Source organism: Achroia grisella, unplaced genomic scaffold, assembly GCF_030625045.1.
Source record: "Achroia grisella isolate CSIRO2021 unplaced genomic scaffold, CSIRO_AGI_Agris_v1 utg461, whole genome shotgun sequence".
Classification (NCBI taxonomy): Eukaryota; Metazoa; Arthropoda; class Insecta; order Lepidoptera; family Pyralidae; genus Achroia; species Achroia grisella.
Genome location: NW_026712871.1, coordinates 1,746,876 through 1,773,269, shown reverse-complemented (window position 1 = coordinate 1,773,269; position 26,394 = coordinate 1,746,876). Strand labels below are relative to the sequence as shown.

The 26,394-nt window shown below is 34.6% G+C and overlaps 3 protein-coding genes across 3 annotated transcripts in view; 2 read left to right on the top strand and 1 right to left on the bottom strand.

The window, feature by feature from the left end:
• The window catches only part of LOC131845263 (nuclear pore complex protein Nup98-Nup96), an 80,096-nt gene extending 73,399 nt beyond the window's left edge, over nt 1–6,697 (top strand). Inside the window, exons 44-48 of the mRNA XM_059194303.1 lie at nt 1,271–1,373; nt 3,193–3,314; nt 3,451–3,581; nt 5,594–5,741; nt 6,315–6,697. Of these exons, the coding sequence (XP_059050286.1) occupies nt 1,271–1,373; nt 3,193–3,314; nt 3,451–3,581; nt 5,594–5,741; nt 6,315–6,413 (603 nt within the window). The 3' untranslated portion in view covers nt 6,414–6,697. The remainder of the gene's footprint in view (nt 1–1,270; nt 1,374–3,192; nt 3,315–3,450; nt 3,582–5,593; nt 5,742–6,314) is intronic.
• Nucleotides 6,698–13,727: 7,030 nt separating this feature from the next.
• On the bottom strand, nt 13,728–16,650 carry LOC131845349 (zinc finger protein 423-like). Its single transcript, XM_059194399.1, has one exon. It carries the CDS (start codon nt 16,530–16,532, stop codon nt 13,740–13,742), a length of 2,793 nt encoding a protein of 930 aa, XP_059050382.1. The 5' UTR covers nt 16,533–16,650; the 3' UTR covers nt 13,728–13,739.
• Nucleotides 16,651–17,868: 1,218 nt separating this feature from the next.
• LOC131845350 (uncharacterized) lies at nt 17,869–25,680 on the top strand. The gene is made up of 3 exons (XM_059194400.1): nt 17,869–17,963; nt 22,113–24,630; nt 25,462–25,680. Exon 2 carries the CDS (start codon nt 22,347–22,349, stop codon nt 24,627–24,629), a length of 2,283 nt encoding a protein of 760 aa, XP_059050383.1. The 5' UTR covers nt 17,869–17,963; nt 22,113–22,346; the 3' UTR covers nt 24,630; nt 25,462–25,680.
• Nucleotides 25,681–26,394: the final 714 nt, after the last annotated feature.

Sequence of the window (26,394 nt, the reverse complement as noted above, 5' to 3'; positions counted from 1 at the left end):
GTATTTTATTGTAAAACCTTACGCAACTGCCATAAAACGAATTACTAACTTTAGCCAAACGACATTTAGATAAAATCAGTTTGTTATTATTACGTAAGCTTTTATTGGTGCACAATAAAAGATCAACGACAACGATGGCACTCAAGTTCTAAACTGTCCTCTACTAACAAACAAAGTGAACTATATATAGATAAACTACCCCCCCGATCGATCCCCTGTCCAATTCAAACGGGGATCGAAATTACGATGCCCTGAGCCGAGGTTCGATGTCGAGACGAGAAGAACTGACAAGAAACTCGGCTTTTTTTTTTTCAAATAAATGTTGTACATATTATTGTAAACGTATAGATTTATTTTTATATTCAAATTTGGGAGGATTGAGTAACCATAACCATATGTTATATATATTGCAAAAGCAAAAGCGATATTCGACTCTTCCTCTCCCACTTATTTATATTCCACTCTTCCTCTCACACTTATTTATATTCCACTCTTCCTCTCCCACTTATTTATATTCCACTCTTCCTCTCACACTTATTTATATTCCACTCTTCCTCTCCCACTTATTTATATTCCACTCTTCCTCTCCCACTTATTTATATTCCACTCTTCCTCTCCCACTTATTTATATTCCACTCTTCCTCTCCCACTTATTTATATTCCACTCTTCCTCTCCCACTTATTTATATTCCACTCTTCCTCACCCACTTATTTATATTCCACTCTTCCTCTCCCACTTATTTGAAAGATAGATTTCGGTTCATTAGCGACTCTCATTCACGTAACCTCCGTTCAGTTCATAACCTCCTTCTCTCTACTCCTTCCCATCCCATGCCTGTAGACCTGCGCAGAGCACCGAGTAAGACTATTTTTAAAAAGAAACTATTTTATTAACTGAGTCGTCAAAATGAGCTTTAACTGTTTGGCGTTGAGTTAAGTAGGTACTTTCAACTATATTTATCGTATTTATGTATTTATTCTGTGTAATTTATATATTTCAATATATATATATGTATATTTAAAGTATATATTATATTTATATAACATAAATTATATATGTACATAGATTTTGTTTAACTAATTATTTATTACAGTATTAATATCACAAATTTTGGCCATTACTGGCCTACAATGCTTTCTAGTTCTACCCAAAGATTAGCTGGTAGAGAATGCTATATGGTATTAAGCTCGCCTCTTGTACACTCTTTTATAATGCAATAAAGAATATAAAAAAAAAAGTGTAATCAACACAATAACAATATATTTGCAGCACCTGCCAGCCGTCGAAGTGGAGCATCTTATAGCAGCTGAACAATGGAACGCTGCACACAGAGTGCTCCTAGATGAATTACTACCCGACGCAATACTCTCAGGTGAGTTATTTGACAGTAGACATGCCCCGTGACGTTACTCGCGAGTTGTCAGGTGATTATTATTCAGGTGATCTTTCACCTCTGTACATTTACAGAGGTGAAAGATTTTGGTAAAGTTTATTTATTTATTTATATCGATATATATTAATAATAATAATATTTCGGGACAATTCACACAGCGCCATCTAGTCCCAAGCTAAGCAGTACTTGTGTTATGGGTACTAGACAACTGATATAAATGCATGGATACATTTTTTTTTTTGTAAATAAATACATATTATACATGGAAAACAGCTAGACTGATACAAACAATCATACTCATGAATACAAATCTTTGTACCGTGCGAGGAATCGAACCCGAGACCATCGGTTAGTAAAGCGGTGCGCTAAACCACTAGACCACCGAGGCTATATATGTATATATATAAATAATATTTTTTCTATTTATTCTAATTATTTTTTAGTTCGAATAGTTACAGTTTGTACAAATTTCTAGGTTTTTCTTAAATGCCTATAATTTTCAAACTGAATGGGATAGATTTTTTTTTCAGATTTTTCTCATGATGGTTACAATCAAATCCTATATTAATATTTTAAGAAAGATGTTACAACTGAATGTGGATTGTTATAAGGGCAGTGGAAGGCCGAAAAAGAGATGGATGGACTGTGTGAAAGATGATATGGTAAGAAAGGAAGGAAATAACGAGATGACTGCGAACAGGGATGAATGGAAAAGAAAAACATATTACGCCGACCCCAAATAAATGGGATAAGGAAGAAGCAGATAATGATGTTACAATCACATCCTATCACGCCGTTTCGGTTGACATTGAGTTCTGAGACATCCTGTAATGTCTAGTGTATTCAGCCTGCATACAGGCGTGCAAATTTATATAAATACTAGATGGAAACCCGGCTTCGCTCGGTCTCATAATCTTATTTAAAAAATGCAAATACCTGGCAATATGTGTGTGTAATAATAAAAATTTGCCACCATCGTAGTATGAAAAAAAAAGTCGGAAATGTCAAATTTGTAATTCAGGTTTAAAGAAAAAACACATACACACTATATACTCGTTTATCGAAAAAAAAGTGTCAAAAACAATATGATTTTCACGAAACGTTAACGACTGAAAAAAAATTAATTTTGTTATTATTCACTCATTGGTTCCGGCAAGACGTTTCGTTTTACATTGTTATCTGTGGTTATACGTAGTCAGAACGGACGCGATGTGTTGATTGGTTGTTAGCTAGTGACATGAAAAGATGGCGACTGCAGTTTGTTTGTCAGTGTCATTAGGATTTAACGAAATACTCAATAATCCGAATTTTGCGGATATATGTTTTCGACTCGAAATCAATATTTTTTTATGTTTTATTATTCACATAAGGTTTCGTTCGAGTCTACCGTACCCCTTGACGAAATATTATTAATATAGATATTATTATGTTTATATCATTCTAGTTAATCAAAATAATCAATGATTAGTAATCATTACTTATAATATTACAGGCTAGCTGTTCCCTCGACTTCGTCCGCGTGGTATTGAACTTTATTTTTCTAAAATATACTTATAATAAGAAGTAACTTAATCTACTTAGATTAAGTTACTTCTTATTACATCAGCTACCTGCCAAAAAAAGTCCCGTCAAATACGGTCCAGCTATTCCAGAGATTAGCCGGAACAAACAGACAGACAGACAAAAATACTAAAATAGGTTATTTTGGTGTACGTACCGTATTTATATTAATATGCGTGTAGTATAAAGAGATTATTTCAATATTACAAATAGACACTAATTTTATTTATATGTATAGATAACATCCAGAGTATAGCGCCTCTCCTGGAGAAGTTGAACGAAGCCGCGTCGCGGCACGAGGTCAGCGGCTGGGAAACCGGCGGGCTGGCACTCTACCACTACTGGCACGTGTGTAATGAGGTTAGTACACGATATATTATTTAAACAGACTACAAAAAAGAATGAGGTCCTCATATCGATTTTTTGTCACATGTTTGTTACCTTAGACCTTTCTATGTGAACGGACCCCTAGTCTTAGGTTGGTCATTGGTTCCAGATCCGAGGTCTGGTGTCCACGGAAGGTGGAGGAGGTGCAGGTGATGAGGATGCGGAAACTGAAGCTCGATTGGAAGCATTACGGCCACGGATCAACGCTGCCTGCCGCGCGCTAGCTGCCTTACAACCCAAGTGAGTGAGATACATGTATTTTAGGACTATTCTAATGCTATGACTTAGTAAGAAACTTGCGTGTTGCTCTTTTAAACAAATATTGTTCAGAATTAATTTTTTAGGAATTTTGTGTGACAACAACAAAATACCATAGACATCCCACAGCCACTACTTACCATCAGATAAGCCGTATGCTTGATTGCCACATAAAAAAAATATCCTTCCATTCTCATACATGGTTAAATTTTCCGGACTACTCTAATGCTGTTGGCCGCAGCTGGCCTTTACAGCTTCACCGGATGATAGAGGCGAGTGCAGATGGCACTCCAAACCAAAGGAAGGACTTATGGAGCGGCTAAAAGACAACTCCCGCTTGACGGATACGACGCCAGTCTGAGAGCTCCACTAGGAGCTCGAAGCTGGGCTCAGGCCGTCGTAATTTCGATCCCCGTTTGTATTGGACTGGCTGAAGGACAACTCCCGCCCGACGGATACGACGCCAGTCTGAGGGCACCGCTAGGAGCTCGAAGCTAGGCTCAGGTCGTAATTTCTATCCCCGTTTGTATTGGACGGGGGATCGATCGGAGAAGTATATGTTACATAGCAGTATGCTGATGGCGTCTGTGGTAACTACAGCGGTATCAAACCGAGGGGTAATGCGATTCGAACAACTACGACGATCGTCGCTAGTTCAATTCCATACACGATACTGTATTCAGGCTATGGAATGGAACTGTAATGAAAACACTAGTGTACACACGAGATTATTTAAAATAAATTGTGGAAACTTATTAAAAAAATAAAATAAAAATTAGGATCCAACAGATCAGTATCGCAAATATAAATCTACCTCGCTACAGCTGGTTACATTATTTTAAAAATGATATTAATACCTATCAATTTTCATCTCTTATATTAAAGAATAGGCTATAGGTGAATTAACTTCTAAGTCCGCCAATTTACTTATAAAACGGACTATAGGCGAACTAATTCTTGGTGAATGTCCGACAATTTCTTTAAGAAATAGGCTATAAATGAATTAACTTCTAAGTCCGTCAATTCACTTATACAACGGACTATAGGCGAACTAATTCTTGGTGAATGTCCGACAATTTCTTTAAGAAATAGGCTATAAGTGAATTAACTTCTAAGTCCGCCAATTTACTTAGAAAACGGACTATAGGCGAACTAATTCTTGGTGAATGTCCGACAATTTCTTTAAGAAATAGGCTATTGGTGAATTAACTTCTAAGTTCGTCAATTTACTTATAAAACGGACTGTAGGCGAACTAATTCTTGGTGAATGTCCGTCAATTTCTTTAAGAAATATGCTATAAGTAAGTTAGCTTCTAAGTCCGCCAATTTACTTAGAAAACGGACTATAGGCGAACTAATTCTTGGTGAATGTCCGACAATTTCTTTAAGAAATAGGCTATAAGTGAATTAACTTATAAGTCCGTCAATTCACTTATAAAACGGACTATAGGTGAACTATATTCTAGGTGAATGTTCGCCCAATGAGTTAGAAAACGGACTATAGGTGAACTATATTCTAGGTGAATGTTCGTCCAATGAGTTCTATAGGTGAATAACCAATAAATTTAATTAGAAAACGGACTATAGGTGTTCTAGATGAATGGCCGCCAATTTAGTTAATAAATAGATTATAGGTAAATTAAATTGTAGTTATATATATTCATCAATTTACTTAGAAATCGAACTAAAGGTGAATTAAATTCTAGATGAATGTCCATCAATTTATTTGGAAAACGTTCTATCATTCACCTAGAACACCTATTCTAGATGAATATCCGTTAATTTAGTTAAGAAGCAGAATATAAGATTATAGGTGAATTAAATTTTACTTTAATATTCGTCAATTCTATTTGAAAACACACAATTAGTTGTAGATGAATGTCGGTCAATTTAGTTATAAAACAGACTATAGGTGAATTATATTCTAAGTGAATATTATTATGTGTCCTTTTTGGGTGACCCAGTATATAAATGAGTGTTTGTGTGTCTTTTAGGTGCGCACGAGAGGCGATGGCTCGCGCAGAGATGGGCGCGCGGCTCGTGCAGGTGGCCGCAGCCGCCAGGCTTCCGGCCAGACGGCTGGCCGCCCTCTTGCGCAGCCTGCGACTGCCACCCGACTGCGGCGCGCACGTGTTGCGACAGGTACACTACACACTACACACACCAGGAGTGCCCCACATTCCTAAGAGTGCCCCCACTCTACCCTATATTTTTTTTTTATGATGATAAGTGATTACCGCCGCCCATGAGCACCCGCTACACCAGGGGAATTGCAAGTACGTTGTCGGCCTTTTAAAAAGGAATAAGCTCTTTTCTTGAAGGTTTCAATATCGTATCGGTTCGGAAATACCATTGCTGGAAGGTGATTCCACAATGTGGTTGTGCGGGGCAAAAAGTTTCTAGAAAACCGTACTGTGGAAAACCGCCATTCATCCAGATGATCAGGATGGTATTTCAGTTTCTGGCGGGTGGTACGGTGGTATATGTTGCTGAAAGTGCCCCACGCTACGCCACACACTCCCAGGAGTGCCCCCATCCACATACGGGACTCATTTTGACAGGTAGCTGATGTAATAAGGAGTAACTTACGCTACTTATAGAAAAATAAAGTAAGTTTCCACGCGGACGTAGTCGCGAGTACAGCTACTTTATTAATAAGAATATATTTAACTATAAAGTAAAATGATTTTCAACTAACCGTTGTTTCACTTTCAGATAACGACGGACTTGGCCGAACAAGCTTCAGAGCTCTGCATAGAATCAGTATCAAGTTCTCCGCTCTCTTCGCACCACAGGGCCACAGTACAGAGTTAGAAAGAGACAGAAATATGTTCCTTAGCCACGCAAAATATGTACGGTCACCCACATGTTATATAAAAAGTTCTCTGCTCTCTTCACTCCACAGAGCCACAGTATGAAGTTAGAAAGAGACAGAATTATGTTCCTTAGCCACGCAGAATATGTACCCAGATATGTAAATGTTTGAACCTAATTTCTTCAGTTTTGCATACGTTTTTTTTTCAAACATTTTATTTATTTATCTATTATATATATATAAAATTCTCGTGTCACAGGTTTCGTGTTTATACTTCTCCGAAACGGGTTTTCAAAATTCGAATTTGATGAAATTGTATATGTATATTCAGTAGGTTTGAGAATAGGTTTAAAACAAATTTTTATACCCCTAAGTGTTAAGGGTGGTCCAACCCATAATTTTTTTTTTCAAATTATTTTTTATTATATGGCATTACATACATACCACCCTAAATTTTCACCCTTCTACCACCAACCCCTATTTTTTAATAGCGATATTAATTTATATGGCAAAACAACGTTTGCCAAGACAGCTAGTTATTCTATTAATTTCAAATAATAAACATAATTAGGTAAACAAGTATAGGCCATACGTGAATAATGTCATATGTAGGGGGGATTGAGGAGGTTGACAAAGTGTGACATAGTGTCACAGGTGGAAGGGGGTTAGTAAATTTTTAGGGGGGGGGAGAGGGAGTTCGAGAAAGTGTGACATAGTGTGACAACGAGTGGAAGGGGTTTAGTAAATGTTGTAACGTCACATTTCGTCACAGTTATTGAAAACCTTAAAGTATTTTAAACCTTATCTTTGTGAATATAAGGTTTAAATTGTTTTGTTGACGAATGTTGAACTGATTAAATTTCATTATCATTAAAAAAAAACAAAATTAACTAAAAAAATACTAACCTAAAACCAGCTACTGCTATATCTTATTAATTAAAATTATAAACGCTAAAGTTTGTAAGTATGGATGTTTGTTACTCTCTCACGCAAAAACTACTGAACTGATTTAGATGAAACTTTACACTAATATAGCTTATACATCGGAATAAAATATAGGCTATAACTTAAAAAGATATTATGTAAATTAAGCGAAATATAATGATAAATATAAAGTGTGATGCAGACGGAGTTACGCGAGTTATCTAGTTAAAAATAAATATGTTGTACTGTGTAACACAATTGAATGAGCTTCTATATATATATATATATATATATATATATATATAACTATTCTTAACCTTTCGAATGTCCGTCTGTCTGTCGCAGCGACCGAGAGTGAATAGGCGGTATGCGCCAGCTCTATTTTTTTCAAGTGTGTTTCAATCTTATTTTGTTTTAAATAAGGTTGAAATTGGTTAAAAAAAAGTCACAGTTTTGCGTGCGCAGATCTGTTATAAGACGGTTTAAGAGGGGTGCACAGATCTGTGTCAAAACGTTCGAAGGGTTAAACCAATATTGTTAAGTATTTAGTAATAATTAATATCTAAGTGTACCATAATAAAGTCCTTTTTTGTATGAAAAAGATGATTGTATGTAAATAAAGTAATTTCTAAATATATTGTTAATTTAATTTGTTAGCGCATAGTAGAAATTGGTAGAAACTGTACGAAATTCTACCAAGTTCGTGATTATTTTTGTCGTTAACTGTAAGGTACGCCTTTAGTAAAATAAAGGGTAACTTGTGATTATTTTTTGTTATTTCTAATATAATCATCGATCAATAATAACATTTAGTTAACACTTAAATAAGTTAACCTGTACAATGTTATTATAATTTGAATAATCATTACATAGAATAAAATAAAGTCGCTGTCGCTGTCTGTACCTTTGCATGCTTAAATCTTTAAAACAACGCAACGGATTTTGATGATTTTTTTTAATAGATAGAGTGATTCAAGAGGAAGGTTTATATTAATACATGTACCCGTGCGAAGCCGGGGCGAATAGCTAGTAATTTATAATTGAGCAGTTTCCGGTACTAAGCACGCATGGTAACCTTAAGTTTCAATTTTCAAACATCCTCTCTTCCTTAGAATACTCTCACTCTACACTTTTTTTTTAATAATGCTTTATCCTTGACCATGGATACAAGTCCTTCAGTAGAATACATTTTTATAATGAATTGAACACATAAAATTAAAATAGTACTTCTTTGTGGTCAGACGATTAAGGCATGGTAGAAATTGGTAGAAACTGTACAAAATTGAAATCAGGAATTCTACCAAGTTCGTAATGATTTTTGTCGTAAAGGTACGCCTTTAGTCAAATAAAGTGTAACTTGTATTGTGTTTAATGCAATCATTGATCAATAATATAATTTAGTTAACACTAAAATAAGTTAACTTGTACAATAACGTTATAATTTGAACTAATTATTGACTAGCCGTTGCCCGATATTGTTCACGCATGGTAACTTTAAGTTTAAACTTTCAAACATTCTTTCTTAGGAGATTTGCACTTAGTAGTTTTTGTGTTAATGGTCAGACGATATAATAGTTTGTATGGAGAATATGTGAAGAAAGATAATATTGAATGCTAACATAATTATATTATTATTGTAAGATGTATGTATGTATATGTATGTATGTCTGCGTTTGACACACACGATATCAATAATAGATCTTAATAACATTCAATTTTAAAATTTAAATTAACTACATGGAATTACGAGCAATGAGCGTCTGCTAGCTGAAATAAGCGGGAAATCTATTATTGTAATACTACGAATATTATGTACTTGTAGGTATTTGGGCAACAGCAGTGAAATCTGTTAAATCAGAGTCCCAAACTTTTTTTTGTGTCGTAGACGTAACAAAATTGAATTATGTTATTGGGTTAGTTTAAATACCTTACTAATATTATGAATATGAAAGTAATTCTGTCTGTCTCATTTACATGCCAAAACTACTGAACCTATTCAAATGAAATTTGGTTCACAGATAGTCTAGACCAGAGGTTCCCATTTTTTTTGTCTTAGACCTTGCAATATTTTTCAATTTTGGGTAGACCCCCATTGTTAACTGGTATTGATTTTTTGTAAATTTGTAACTAGTAAAGTTTAGTGTTAAAAACATAAAGTAAAAACAACATGATGGCCGCTGTCGTAGACCCCTTGCATAGACCCCTGGGGGTCGATATAGACCACTTTGGGAATCACTGTGTTAAATAATAATGTATTTTTTTTAATGTACAAGTGCCATGCCACAGAATAAGCAATGTTAATTCTAGCATCTAAATCAGCTGTTTAATATCATTGTAATTATAAGATTGTAATATATTTGTACTAAACTAGCGTTTAAGTAAAGGTTATATAAAGTCTATAGTCGTGTGAAGTCATGACACTGAAAAACATTTTCAATAAGACAAAGTATAAAAAAGAACTAAAAAAATAAACTTTCAACTTTTCATACTAAATTGATGAAGACGTTTGAGGGTTTTATAAATTATATCATAATGGCTCGGTAATATAGTGGTTTAGCACAGCGCCGCGTCCGGTGGTCGCGGGTTCGATTCCTCGCACGGTACAAACAATTCACGAGTATGATTGTTTGTATCGGTCTGGGTGTTTGCTATGTGTAATATGTATGTATGTATAAAAACAAATGTATGGAGGCAATTTTAGTCTAGTACCCATAACAGAAGCACTGTTTAGCTTAGGACTAGATGGCGCTGTGTGAATTTTCCAGGGTTATTCAGTTATTATTGATATTAATATGGGTGTTTTCTATGTATGTATTTAAAAATGTATCTAAGTCAAAGAGCGAGTAAGTAATGAATAGAGTACATACCATAATCGGCTGAGCGCATTGCAATTCAATTTGAAAAGTGCCATTTCAAACTTGCAGCCGCAACCTACTAGCCTCTTGTGCGAGTATAAATTCGATTTGTTTACTTTTATAATTATCTAACAAGTTCTGCTTGGTTGAGACTAGATGGCGCTGTGTGAATTGTCCAGAGTTATTATAATATTATTATCAGTTACAGTTTTTCAGTATCATGAACTTTATCATTGGCCGTATGGCTTGGTATACCGTTTACGAGAAACTCTGCGTCATATGTACAACTATAAGTAGTTTATATGTTTCTAGTATTATTATTAGGGATGGAAATTCTCCAATCCTCCAAGAAATGGTCCTGTCTGTTTAGTTATAATAAAACCATGTTGAATTGTGTATATTTAGCTATAATTAAGAATAACTTTTCAATTGTAATAAATAATATTTTTAATAAACAAATGTTTTATTTAAAAAAAAACATCTATTCATGTAGGGAACTAGTCACTTATGAACGATAAAATTCAAATTCAAATCATTTATTCGTGTAGGACATTTTAGCCGCTTATGAACGTCAAGTTTTTACATTATAATTTTTTTCCCTACCGTCCAGTTCGCATATATCATGGAGTATTCTGAGGAATTGTTCGGATGGGGGGAAGGTGATTGTTAGTAATGTGGATTGATAACCCCATTGCTAGCAAAGTACCATGTCAGGTCGACCTCCACGGGGTTCCCCCTGGAAACCATCGTGTTAAATTCCTGGTGAATTTGTCACGATGGGCTAACTGACCTGGCCTCATGCTCATCTTATCCTCCACTGGTGCCCCGCCAGCGTAAACCGTTAGCGCAGGCGGGTAAATCATTCCATTAACATCCTTTAAAAAAAAACCTCCAGAAATTAAAATACCATCCTGATCATTTAGATGAATGGCGGTGCTCCACTGTCCGTTTTTCATATTTTTGCCACGCACAACCACATTGTGGAATCACCTAGCAATGGTATTTCCGAACAATGATTCGGATATTAATGAAATCATAGAATTGGTTATTCTAGACATCTTCAAGAATAGAGATTCCTTCTTAAAAGGCCGTCAACTTGCAATTCTGGTGTTGCGGGTGCTCATGGGAGGCGGTAATCTCTTATCATCAGGTGAGCTCGTTTGTCCTCTTATGTTATAAAGTTTTTTTTATTAAAATTTCATCATAAAAAATGCATATAACCCTAAATGTTCACCCTTCTAATATCAACCCCTATTTTAATACTAGTACTACAATTTATATAGTAAAACAATGTTTGCCGGGTCATCTAGTAAAACTACTCATAATAATTACAAGTCTTTATTCTTCAAAATATTTTTATACAATAAAAACTATTTAGTTTATAAAAAGTATAACTGATACACAGTTATACTGATACATAGTTATTGATTTAAAATATACAATACAGCAGATAAAGGAAGGGGAGTGTCAGAAATGAAAACAGAGGTTTGTTGCTAGCAATGTTGGTACATCCTCGTGCATGGTTGCCAGTGGATCTACACGAGGATCACCCTGGAAACCATCCAGTTTTTTTAATTGATGATAATGGAATGGTGCACCCGACTGCGCTAACGGTTAACGCTGGCGAGGCACCAGTGGAGGATGATACGATGAGCGTGAGGTCAGTCAGCCTATCGAGGGAAATTCAGCAAAATTTTTTTTTGACAAACTACACATCTAGACCCAAATCAAGTTAGCTAAAGCTTGTACTAGGTACTAGATAACTGATACAAATACATAGATATATTTTTTTCATAAATATTATACATAAAAAACACTTAGACCGATACAAACAATCATGTTTGTGCCCTGCGAGGAATCGAACCCGCGACCATCGGATGTAAATTTGTTTAATCACTAGACCGACCAAGGCCGTCGTACATTAACATGATTTACAGGGAGAACCGCGTGGAGGTCAACCTGACAGTGCATTGCTCAACCTTAAGAAAGTTAGTTAAAATATAGTAGGTATACTGTAAATTATAAATTAGGTTAATACATAACTTCATGTTCTGATTCCAAAACATTTTAATCAAGTTAGGTTTTAATTAAATTTATTACTACCATAATATTCTTAACTTACTAAATAAACCATTTGTTACATTTAAATGCGATGCGAACAAATTAAAACACAATTTGTATTTATGTACATAATATATCTTAAACTGACAATGTTTTTATTTATGTATATACTAGGTTTTACCTACGCTGGCGTTAATTTACCCCCTTAGGGGTGGAATTTATCAAAATCCTTTCTTAGGGGATGCCTAAGTCTAAATTGACAAAGTTTCATACAAACTTTCATCCCCTTAGGGGTAGAATTAAACAAAATCCTTTCTTAACAGATGCCTACGTCATAATCTACTGCATGCCAAATTTCAGCCCGATCCGTACAGTGGTTTGGGTTGTACGTTGATAGATCACTATGTCAGTCAGTCACTTTTGAGTTATATATATTTAGATATATCTTAAGACTTATTACTTATGATAATATTGTTCATTGTATAGTAGGTATATTAACTTATTTAGTTATATATAAGGTGCTACCACATTATCTGCATTCCCTGGAACATACTACAGCATTAGTGAAATAGGTTTTATCTACCTTTCTGCCTCGAGTTTTCTCCGTCCAATTCTATCAAAATAATTCTTATAAATACAAATTAACCAGGGGCGGATATACCTAAGGTCTTTATGGGCTGCAGCCCAGGATCCTGTGCATACAACGGGCCACAGCCCCTACTGAAAACAATAGAATATATTTTCAATAATTAAAAAAAAACTAAAATATTAAAAATCCGATCATAAGATGATGTCGGGTTGTCAACCCTGAGATGAATCAACCAATACATGTGCGCGTCTGCCGAAGTTTTTTTAGTTGAGTAATATAATTAGGTAGGCCCTAAGTAGTTTTGGCCCAGAGCCCCACAAATTCACGATCCGACTATGAATTTAACAATTAAATATACGTCCAATTTTATCAAAGCATTCTTCATTATAAATGAAATTTAACAAAATTAAATATTATCATTTTAAATAATAATAGTAATAAATACAAAACAAAACAAAAGTTTGTATGGAAATTCGTCATTTTTGATGCTAGAACGAGAGATCGTTCTAGCATCAAAAATGACGAATTTCTTATTTGTAAATCTTCTAAATAATCTGTACATATAAATAAAATTGGAGTGTACAGACACTTGTAATATTGAAATAACCGTTATTTACTACATGCATATGAATATAAATACGGTACCTACACCAAAATAAGAATTTTTTACAATTTTTGACTGTCTGTCTGTTTGTTCCGGCTAATCTCTGAAATGGCTGGACCGATTTTGACGGGACTTTTATTGGCAGGTAGCTGATGTAATAAGGAGTAACTTGGGCTACTTTTATTTTAGAAAAATAAAGTTAAATTCCACGCAGACAGCTAGTACTATACAGAAGGGCATGCAGATAATTTTATAATGCGCCAGCACTTTTGAACCTTAATTATTAAAATGTCTATTGTTCGATTGCATACTCGTTAGATTTACTTTTCTTCTTTGAAACCGTTGTGACAGGTTTTTCTAACTTCAACATAGCCTTCGCTATAGCCGTCTCGAAATCTCTCGATTTCGATCTATAATTATAATATTTGCTTCTAGAGTTTTGGAGCACTTTATTAACTGATGTATTACCTAATAAATGTGCTAATGGATTAACATTAACTAACTTAGTTCCATCTGGTAGTTTTATAGATTCCTTCGGTTTAGTTTCTACAGGTTTAACAGGCTTGGGTGACTCATTCAATAAATCTTTAACCTTGACAATTTTGTAATAAGGTGCTTCTGGTAACAGATGGGCTATTGTTATATCTTTGCATTGGTCTGGTAATTGTATATTTGGTATTATGATTTTATGTGGAACTTGCATCGGTTTAGATTCCTCTGATTCTTCCAACAGGACTTCTTGGGCTACTTCCGGTATTTCTGAATAATGGTCCAAAACTTCCTGTTCAAACTGATCAAAGTTGTCATCAATATAGCTGCTTTCCATATCATTATCAGGATTGCTATATGCACTATAGTCAGGAATTATTTTAATCGTTATTTTCGGTTTCTCACCTACATCAGGCTTAAACTTCACAGGCATAGCCAATTTTGTCTGAAAATTCACCTTCAAGTATGGTTCTTGCTCAAATTTAGTCAATTTAATCAATGGTTGTGTTGTAATTTTACCAACAACAGGTTTCAGTGACACCTCTGTATCAATTACAATCTCCTTTTTCGAAGCTATGTTCACTTCCGGTGTGAAGCTTTCAATAAATTTCTGCACTGATAAATCGTCTTGAACTGGTTTTACTGTAACAGAACAATTGGTATTATCTGTTGTAACTCTTTTGATCGTTTTACGAAACTTTTCCGTTGTTGATAATTCGACTTCCTCCACTGTCGTGCCATTCTTGCGTCTCTCCATCAATCTTCTAAGTGTTTCTGTCAATTTTGATGATGTATGCTCCATTTCCATATGGATTTTTAATTTCTCCTGTGACGAAAACGATCTGGAGCATTTGATGCATTTCTTACTTTCGTTTTTCGAGTGTAAACTCATATGATTGTGATAATTATGGTATGTATAACAATATTTATCACATATATTGCATGTGAACCTTTTAGCATCACCAGCTTTTACTGTTGACTTTTTTCTATTCCAAGTTGCAAGTCTTAATTTCTGCTGTCTATGCTTCCTAACCTTTTTCCTAACTAGCAATAATGGTTCATCATCAGAAGAATCATTTTTCAAATCCATCTCATTCTCTGACTTATACTTCTTGTCTGTGTTCTTTAATTTACGTTTACGCATTTTCTCTTTAGGTTTCTCAACATCAGTCTGATTTCCTTCAGTCTCAGTCGGATCCAGGAAGTCCGTCTCATTCTCGGAAATGGCATTCTCTAACTTATTTTTCTTGTCCACATCCTTTAGCTTGTCAGTCTGATTTCCTTCAGTGTCAGTCGCTTCCATGAAATCATCAAGATTAACATCATCGAATCTAACTTTCTTCTCTTGTAACTCCTCTTGTTTACTATCTATTTTGTCTTCACGATTTTCAGATTCAACCATAAATGAACCAACGGGTGTAGGTTTAAATGGGTTCTCCGATTTCTTCTCCGTAAAGAACACATGGTAATTTTCATCAAATTCAACAAAACCAACACTGTTGTGTGCTAATTTAATATGCAATGTGAACTTTTTGCGCAACCTGTATTTTTCGTTGCATATTTTACAAGTGTAGGGTTCTATATCTTTATGCGTACTGAAGAAATGACAGAATAATTTCTTCGGATGGTTAAAAACTGAGTTGCAGTGGATGCACACATATTTGTAAAGGTGACATCCATATTTGTGAGCTCTTTGTACATGTTTATCCAATGCGACGGTACCAACAAATTGTTTATTACAGAACTTGCATGTTTGCAACGTTACGGACAACGGATGGTAATCAGTTTGGTGCAATGTCAGTTCGTCAACAGTTTCAAAAACCCAATTACATGTACTACATTTAATGGCCTTACAATGCTTTTTATGCTGTTTAAACAAGTTCGGAGTTAAATAAGCAAGACAATCATTGCATTTCCTTTTCGACGCTTTGCCCATGTAAATATGGGTATCCATACACGAATTAAAATGTTTGACCAAACCGAACTTTCTTTTATATACAAAGGAACATTTATCGCAAACATACGACTGACAATCCTTCTGTTTCAAGTGTTCAATATAATTTAGTACATTTGGAGTCGTCAATTCACAATGCACGCAAATATAAACTGTATCTGTGCCTAAAGAATGTATAAATTTCAATGCATTGATATTCAGCCGCGAAGAGAGATACGGAAAAAGTGCCTGTAACAACACCCCCTCACCTGCATCCTTATGCTTCTCATATTCGTGGTCCGCCAACTCCGGTACGTCCACAAAAACCTGAGAGCATTGAGAGCAGCCATATTTCCCATGGAAGGTCTTAACGTGCCTATTCTCGTGTTGGCGGCAGTTCTCCGAGTTAAGGAACATCCTACTGCAGTATTTGCAGGATTTCAAACATATCAAATGCATTTCAATTATATGTGACGCGTACACCATCATATCTGAGCATTTGACTTCACAAAACTGGCATTGTACATAGACGGACACTCGGTGCATTTGTTTTATATGAATATTCAAGTCGCCAATGTCCAGGAACTCCGCGAAACATATAGTGCAAGTTGTGTCACCTGGATCTTCGTCCATTGCTGCTATTTCTAATTCTTCGTCCATCATTTTTGATATTCTTCCAATTTGTGGCAAATTCAGCGGTTCAATATTTACATTTTATTGACAAAAATATAATAATAAGTCACTTTAGTATTCAATTGTTAAACAACAGAACAACAGATGAATGTATGAATTTACAGCACAGATCAGATGAAATATGTCAGTAGTGGTAGACTGTCATATAAATGTCACTCTACATAGAAATTAAAAAGAAACAAGCCCACAGAGCATGTCGATTGAGATATACAGAGTCACATAAACTCGATTACATTTGTAGTGATGCAAAAGTGACAACAAAACCGATATATAAATATCGATGGTATTTAGTTGTAAGAATATTAACTATTTTTTTTAAATTTATTTATTATAGTATCACTTTAATACAGTAAATAATATTATAAATTGTAGTTCTATATCTGTTAATTGAAATATATTGAAGGGAAAAGTATGAACAAAATTTTACACAAATTTAAATCGAGACTATTCTATAATAAGTAATATATTTTTTGTGACTTCAACAATATAACATTTTATCATGTTTTTTAATACGAATTTTATTAAATTATATGGAATAAATATTGAAATTCCGGTTAATAAATGAAACTATATTGAACTATAATAAATTTGTACCTATCGAATTCTATTAAATTGTTGAATTAGTAAAATTCAGTTCAACAATCATTATTATTAATTATAAATGCTTAATACAAATATCTTGCATGTAATTACGTAATAAATTAATGTTATTAAGGTAAAGGGGTTTGTTATTATTAACCATGTCAGATTGACCTCCACGCGGTTCCCTATCGTAACCATCGTGGTAATTTACCATTTGGCAAGATAGACTAACTAACTTGACTTCATGTTTATTTTAACATCCTTCACTGGGGCCCTGCCATCGTAGATCGATAGCACAGGATACTTCACAATTCCATTATCATTTAAAAAATATATTTTATTATGCCAAATACAGACAAACATAGACGTAAAATATATTATAGATGCTTGTTTTACTTCTCTTGTACTATGTTGGTGACAGAAAAGCATACGGCCCGTCTTATAGTAGACGGTTACCGTAGGCTATGGAAGCCTGAAACACCAGGGGTAAAAAATATGTTTAAACGATGCACAGAGCTAATTTTCATACCTCACACAAAACAATTAACAATAATGTGGACTACGGTATTGGAAAAATATTATACTTTTTTTATATATTACATTTATTAATTTATATATCGACTGAAATTTAAATATTCAATCGACAACTTCCTACTGACGCAAGTCGGAGTGGGGTCATTTCTGTCTGTCAGATATGTCAAAATTCTTAACATGTCACCAAACTTATCCAATAGTCACCGTTGCACTGTCACCCCATGCCCGTACGATATTAAAAACTGCAGCCGTATACGCTGCAATGCACAAAAACAAGATTACCAGGTAATTAATCCTTTATATTTACGAAAAAAGTCGATATGCGCACAATACATAAAAACTTTTTTGTTTACGCATAGATCTGCTTTTCATTCTAACCTCACTTTTTTTTTGTATAATAAAATTCATTGGTATGGTATGTATGTTTAGTACCGTGCGATGTATGTATTTGCTCAACGTTAGCCTCTCTATCTGTCGTATTGTTTATGTAAATATATTGATTCGCCGGAAAAAATATGTTTCATTCAGTACGATTTCAATGCTCAATTCTTGGATTTTTCCAGAACTCCAAGCTCATTATAGGCTAGAATTATTTATATTTGATAATGATTGAGAACCTTGATCCGTTTGAAAATGCTATAAAAGAAATTGGATGTTTTGAAGGAAAAAAAATTACTAATTTACTAGCTGTCTATGTCTCTAATATTTCTGTGTTTTATTTTTTTAATTTAGTGTATTTTTGTTCATGGTCAAGTTATTTTTTTAATACTACTAGAATTAGCAAATAACTCTGTTGATTGATATAATAAATAAATCTATTGACTTAAAGTGTTGATCAGCTTGTAAATATTTAATGTTCATGTGTATTTATATACTTCGTAATTATTTATGAATATGTCATAATTATCATTACATAGTACAAAACAAAATCGCTGTCTGTCCGTTTCTATGTATGTTTAAATCTTTATAACTAGGCAACAAGTTTTGAAGCGGTTTCTTTTAAATAGATAGAGTGATTCAAGAGAAGGTTTACATATATCATACATGTACACCCGTGTGAAGCCGGGGCGAGTAGCTAGTTTATATATATTTCATTATTATGTATGATGTTATTCCATATAGAACTTTTTAATTTTATGGGTTTATTACATTATCACATTTCTAATCACAATTGTCTAGACTTAACTATTAGTATTATTAATTAAATTGAATATGGTATAGAGGCATGACCAGAGACCTATGCCATTATGGGTATTGCATGATATGGATATCTGTGGCACTGTTTATGTATATAGTCTATGGTTACTACTTTTAGGCCAGTGTTATACCATAAAGTTAACATAAAAAAACCATATGGTTGGTGATATTGGATAGATGATAATAATAATAATATCTCTGGATAATTAACACAGCAGAGCTTGTGTTATTGGTACTAGATAACTGATATAGTTTTTTTTGTAAATACAGACATAATATACATAGAAAACACCCAGACAAACAACCTGTATAATTGCACTGCCATACTATCTCTGATCAATGTGACAGATGCCTGGTAGAGAATGCCATCAGGCATTAAGTCTGCCATTTATACAATTTTGTGTGCAAAAGAATAAATAAATAAACAATCATACTCATGAATACAAAATGTTTGTACAATGCAAGGAATCAAACCTGCAAGCATAAGAATAAAGCAATTTATTAAACCTCTTGGCCACTGAGGTTCAATTATTAATTTGCATCTTTAACATGGGTACAACAAAATACTAAAAAAATAAAATACAAAATGGCAACAAAAGTAAAGAAATTAAAAATAAATACATGTACAAAATTATTTTTTTTTGGTCAGTTTTACTTATTTCATTGAAGGGCAAATGGGCTCAGGCTATACAGCCATCATGTACAACAAAATAATACAAAAATAAAATACAAAATGGCAACAAAAGTAAAGATATTAAAAATAAACACATGTACAAAAATTTTTTTTTGGTCTTTTTTACTTATTTCAGGGAAGGGCAAATGGGCTCAGGCTATACAGCCATCATGTAAAACAAAATAATACAAAATGGCAACAAAAGTAAAGAAATAAAAATAAACATATGTACAACATTTTTTTTTGGTCTTTTTTACTTTTTTCAGGGAAAGGCAAAAGGACTCGGGCTATACAGCCATCATGTCTCATAAATATCTTATAATGTGCGAATGTTTCTAATGACTCTGGCAACCCCTTTTATTATCACAGTCTTTAACGATTTTTTTTGTTAAATGCATGACAATGTACTGGTGCATTTGCTTCCGCTTACGGGTTAGTAGGTACCCGCATAGGTAGGAAGTTGGCACAAGTAAATAACTAAATAATAACCCTGAACAGTTCATACAGCCCCATCTAGTCTTACGGTAAGCAGAGCTTGTGTTATGAGTACTAGACAACTGATATAAATACTTAGATATTCAAATTCAAAATATCTTCATTCATGTAGGTCTATTACAGACTCTTATGATATGTCAAATCTACCGTCATTTCGGAATTATTTCGAGATGAGAAGAACTGACAAGAAACTCAGCTCGTATTCTTTTCAAATAAATGTTGTACATGTTTACAATACAGATTCATTTTTAAATTCAAATTTGGTAGAATAGAGTGACCACCAAATATTATATATTTTTTTAAATACATACATAGAGTACACCCAAACTGATACAAGCAATCATACTCATTAATACAAATGTTAGCACCGTGCGGGGAATCGAACCCAGCTTTACTTGTGATGGTGGTCATCACAAGTAAAGCTGTGTTAAACTGTGTGATGTGATGAAACAAAGTCGCTGTCGCGTTTTGTCCGTCCCTATGTATGCTTAAATCTTTAAAACTACGCAACGGATTTTGAAGCGGATTTTTTTAATAGATAGAGTGATTCAAAGGGAAGGTTTATATTTATAACTAGCTTTTGCCCGCGGCTTCGCTCGCGTTAAGAAGTATTATTATTAATTAGATATAGTTTTCGCGGCTTTACTTTTGTTTAGTGTGTAAAAAATTAGGGCGTAAAACTTCTTTGTACACAATATTCTTAACTAATCTGTCATGAGGCGATAAAACTATCAAGCTATTGGGTGAACTTACTCGTGAGCAAGCAACATAAAACTGTCCATGAGAGAAGCAATGTTCTCTCAAGTCGATACCCGCAAATTTGAGATTTTGCCCCTACTTTCATCCCCTATTTTATCTCCTTAGGGTTGGAATTTATCAAAATCCTTTCTTAGGGGATGCCTACGTCATAGTAGTTTTATGCATGCAAAGTCTCAGCCCGATCGGTTTAAAATTAACAAAGTTTCATACAAACTTTCACCCCCTATTTTATCCCCTTGGGGGTATAATTAATCAAAATTCTTAGCGGATGCCTACGTCATAACATCTACCTGCATTACCAATTTTAGCCCGATCCGTCCAGTGGTTTGGGCTGTGCGTTGATAGATCACTATGTCAGTCAGTCACCTTTGAGTTATATATATTACATTATGTAGTACAGATACATGTACACCCGTGCGAAGGCGGGGCGAGTAGCTAGTATAAAATAAAGATGTCTGCCAAATAGCAGTAATTTCAAGTAAATTATGTACATTTTCCCCATAATTTATTTCTGTTAAGAATATCATAAGGAAAATACGGCAGTAGTAAATTGAAATTATTAATATAATATAATCAAATAATGTATATTGCATGACGATCCGTATTTATAATAAATTACCAGACAATTTTAAAAGTCTCAATACCACATTCTTTAAAAAACGTGTATATTCATGGATACTGGAAAAATGTTATTATTCAATTGATGAATTCCTTAATGACAAGTAACGGCTAGTAATGTGATTGTGATGTATTTAGAAATAGTATCAATCAATTGAATTATTTAGAATTAAAATAAAATGTTGACAATTAATGAAATATTGCATTCTATTATATTCCATAATGTTTTTAAAGTAAGAAGTTATGGTGAATGAGTAATATTTAGAATTTATAATGACTTGATTGATTTAATATTTGTACGCTGGAAACAGCAGAATATGATGAAACATATATTATATATACTTACCACCATGTACATACCATATTCTGACAAATAAATATATTATTGTTATTATTATTATTATATTTTAATCTCAACTATAAACAATTACTAATTAATATTTCACAGCGACCTCAGTAGTTTAGTGGTTTACCAGGTCACTTCCATTCGTAGCGGTTTCGTTTCCTGTACTATATAAGGAATCGACCAATGGCTGGACCAATTTTGACGGGCTTAGGCTACTTTTATTTTAGAAGAATTGTTTTAAATTAGAAAAATAAAGTTAATTTCCACGCGGACAAAGTCGCGGGTACAGCTAATGTTATAATAAAATTTGCAATTCACTAATACCCATCGTTTTCTTCTGTTCCAGATCTTGAAATGCGGTGATACTCCCCACCAACCACACCAATTTTGTTTTAATAAAAACACGCTATACAAATCTCACTCAGAATTATTAATCTCACTATAAAAATCCATTTTATGGACTTTTCGGTAATCGTACGGGCCTAAAATTCTTATTTTCCTTGGTTTTTAAGACTTAAAGTCTTGGACACAACTCCAGGACAGGTCTTGTTATTTTAAGCACTATTTTAACACCTACACGATGGCAGATATGGCCAAAGTAGAGGAATTAACTGACAAAATATCGGAATTATCCGTTATTTCATTTAGAAAGATCGACGACATGAAGCGTCTAGCAAAACACTTCGAGAACGTTCTAAATCATCAGCTGACTCAACAGAAACCCTCTGTACACAAATATTTAAAGACCTTGACAGACACTCATAAGAAAGTGTTCTTCCAAAAACGCGAAGGCGTTGAAGTGGAGTATATATTTACGACCGAAAAGAAGAGTAGCCTTCAGAGGCAACGGTTCAATAGTTTGCCAGTGAGCGAAGTTCCGGAACTGCTAAAAGCTGAGCTCCAGACAGCCGAGAATGCCAAACAAGTGCACATCTGTACGGACTGCAAAGTAGAAATCGAGTTGAACGACGAAGAGCCATTGATGGAATCTCTGCAAAAGCACTTCAATTTAGAGGTGCATCTACCGAAGATGAAGCGAGAAAGCGTCGACGTGGCAGAACCGATCATTCTGCCCAATATGTCCAGAAGACTCTCCGCAATGGAATGCGGTGAAACACCAGCGCAGAACTTAGACCAAATAATGCAATTAGTGAAGCCAATGGAGAAATTAGACCGTGGATTTTTATCCAAACTTGAAGCGGCATTGATCAGGCATCTCCCTGATAAATCCGAGGCCAGCATAGATGCTGCGGTGAAGTTCTATCACGGGGCGTACGATAAACTTTGTAAGGATGTCACTCTTATTGATTTCTCCACGCAAGCGAGTTCTGTCGCGCCAATAATTATGAGCATTAAAGACAACGTTTATCAGAATTTTGCCGCAGATGCCAATAAAAACATAGAGAATGAGGATACTGAACAATTGCCAGAGAAACCAATTAAGAATCAAGTGAAAAAATACCGATATTACGGACCTATTGAGAATTTCATAATCAAACTACTTAACAATCACAAACTATTATCGTTAATCGACGACCGTACTGGAAAGCTCGCGTTCTTCTGCATGGCGTGCGAGTATTATACATTAAGATTCACGTACGATAGCGTTCTGAATCATGTGTTTAGTGAAACGCATATCCATAACTTATCCTGTATTTTACAAGCAGATAATAATATTCCCTTCTCTATGGACAACGCTTCTATAGATAAAATCAAGGAGATGAACAGAAAGTTTCTCTATGGTCATGACGTTACAGAAGACTCGAATGGCTTAAAATGCGGCCTTTGTAAGACCTCAATAGATTCTATAGAATCTTCTACATTGCATATCCTCGAAGAGAACCATTTAGCTAAACTATCAGATAAGTTGTACCGCAGAATGAAGGTTAACAACCCAGATGGGGCTGTTCCCGACGAGTGGGGCCCGAAGGATTTAGACTGGACGAAGTTCCTGGCCAGCGTCGGGAAACCGCAGCATAACCGCGACCACGTCATCATCGAGAACTTCATAAAGCCATCCGGGAAGATCGCCAATTACTGCACTTGCTGTGACATGACATTGAAGGGACCAAGACAAGTGCTCTTCAACCATATCCGGCAGAAAAAGCATCTGCGGAACGCCGCCCCGTACAAATTAGCTTTGCTCTACAAAAACCATTGCCGCCCGTCCGAATACTATGCTAGCTTCGGTAATTACTACGTTTGCGCGATCTGTCCCAAGTACGTAGCCTTGCCATCCTTTGCAGCGATCGTAGAGCATTTCGATAGTGCTTTACACGTTGAAACGATATCCAAGTTGGTGCGCTCAGCGCTTTATCCCGAGAATGTTGATAAAGAAATATTGTCGTCGAATAAAATTGTAACAGATGACACAATACAGTGCAATTATTGCAACATACCATTCCAAGATGTTACCGAAGCAATAACGCATATAATTTCAAATATTGACCATCAGAATCGTATTTCTGAAGCCAAGGTAAAAGATAATAAGTCTGATATTGTCAGTGTTTACATGCAAGGTGACTATATCTTGCATAGCGAAGGTGCTTCCTTCACCTGTCAGATATGTAGCGGAGTCTTCAACTCTATAAGGTCTTTGCTGTCGCATTTGATTTACGCCGACCATTTCCCTGTAAAGCCAAACGCAGAGAACATATTCCGGTTTTATTTAGAATTGAAACACAATATTAATATGCTTGGGAGGAATAAATATGTTTATTATGAGTTTGGGAAATTGAGATGCGGTGTGTGCAAGGCGGATTTAATTGAAGGCGAGAATGCTAAGAAACATGTTGTGTCAACTCTGCATAGAGAAAGTATGGGGGCCAGTTATTTTAATGTGAATGAATCTGGGATGGAATGAGGTAAGTTTTTGTTTATAGTTCATAGTTCACAGGGATGTTAGGGAGCTCCGAAACCGTAAGCGAAACTATCGGATATCCGATATAAAAAATATTCGTAACCAAAACCGAAATAAAAGTTTCGGATAATACCGGTTAGGGTCGGAGCCTAATTGAGACACGTTATGTAACCATTTTATTAGCTATTGGTATTTTAATTTTGAAATTCCTAACAAAATATATCCATAACCGAAATTATCCAAAACTAACGGATAATCCCAAATAATTTCATATCCGCATCCGAATCCGTATCCGAAATTTCATATCCATAACATCCCTGGATCCTTATATGTAGTTGCAAATTCGTCTGCCTTTTTTATATCAAATATAACCTAAGTTTGCCCTTTGGTTGTTTTGAGTTTAACATTATATGTTACACCAGACGCTATAGATACTTTTGCTATTATGGTAGACATATTTTTACGTAGAATTTCCTTATGATCTTGTAACTAATTTTAAATAAACAGACACACAAACGTATTCGCTTTTATAATAGTAACAGTTATCAGCCACAATGCACAAACTTTCATCCTTATTTCACTCCCTCTGAGGTTAAATTTTGAGATAACAGACGTACTGTCTCTTCATGATATTTTAATAATTAATTTTGTTACGTTCTGACAGCGGATTTTTCGTAAAAAAGTAACACACTGAGAAATGTATTTTGTATTTTTTTATTATTAGTTGTTACCAACCTTCGACGCTTTTTTTCGGACTACTCTAATAGTGTTAAAACCGCGGGCTCCAGCTAGTAATATATAAATTTAATAATTGCATTCATTCTATTCATTTCAGGATATGACTGCGTGGTTACTTCCAAAATGTTTCCAGAAACTTCCACTATGCAACACAAAATGGCCACATTATTTGAAAATGGAACACTATTTCAATGAGCGTTTAAAAATGGAACCGAACCATTGTTTTTTTAATTGGAACGTAAGTCTGTGGAATGTATTTATACGTTCTGTTTTTTACATTATTTTTGATATGTCAGGGCAGGGATCTCGTTTTTTTACTTTAAATAAATTTGAATAATGTTTTTAATTTTTAATCCGCGCAATTCTTTTGACGACAGTACATCATATTGTTGCATAATTGTTTTGTAGACAAGCGGCAAGTATTGACAAGTAATACGAATGTCAGCTTTGTACAAAGTTGTCTCTTTGAATACCTCTGTCACACCTATTTTGTTGTAGTCGACTTTGTACAAAGTTGTCTCTTTGAATATCTCTGTCACACCTATTTTGTTGTAGTCTACTTTGTATAAAGTCGTCTGCTTGGCTACCTGTGTATCACCTATTTTTAATGAGGTGCATTTTGTATAAAGTCATCAGCTTGGCTACCACTGTCTCATTTAATTTTCTGAGGAAACTTTATATAAAGTCATCAGTTTGATACCTCTGTCTCGCCTAAGTAAATGAGGTGCACTTTGTATAAAGTCGTCTGATTGATACCTGTGTCTCACCTATTATACTTTGTACAAAGCCAGCTGCTTGGATACCTCTGTCTCATTCATTTTACTGAGGTCGACTTTGTACAAAGTCATCAGTTTGATACCTCTGTCTCACATATTTTACTGAAATATACTTTGGACAAAGTCGTCTCTTTGAATACCTCTGTTTCATCTATTTTACCGAGGTATACTTTGTACAAAGTCGTCTGGTTGCGTACCCCTGTCACATCTATTTTCTATAGTCGACTTTGTACAAAGTCTGCGGTGATACCTCG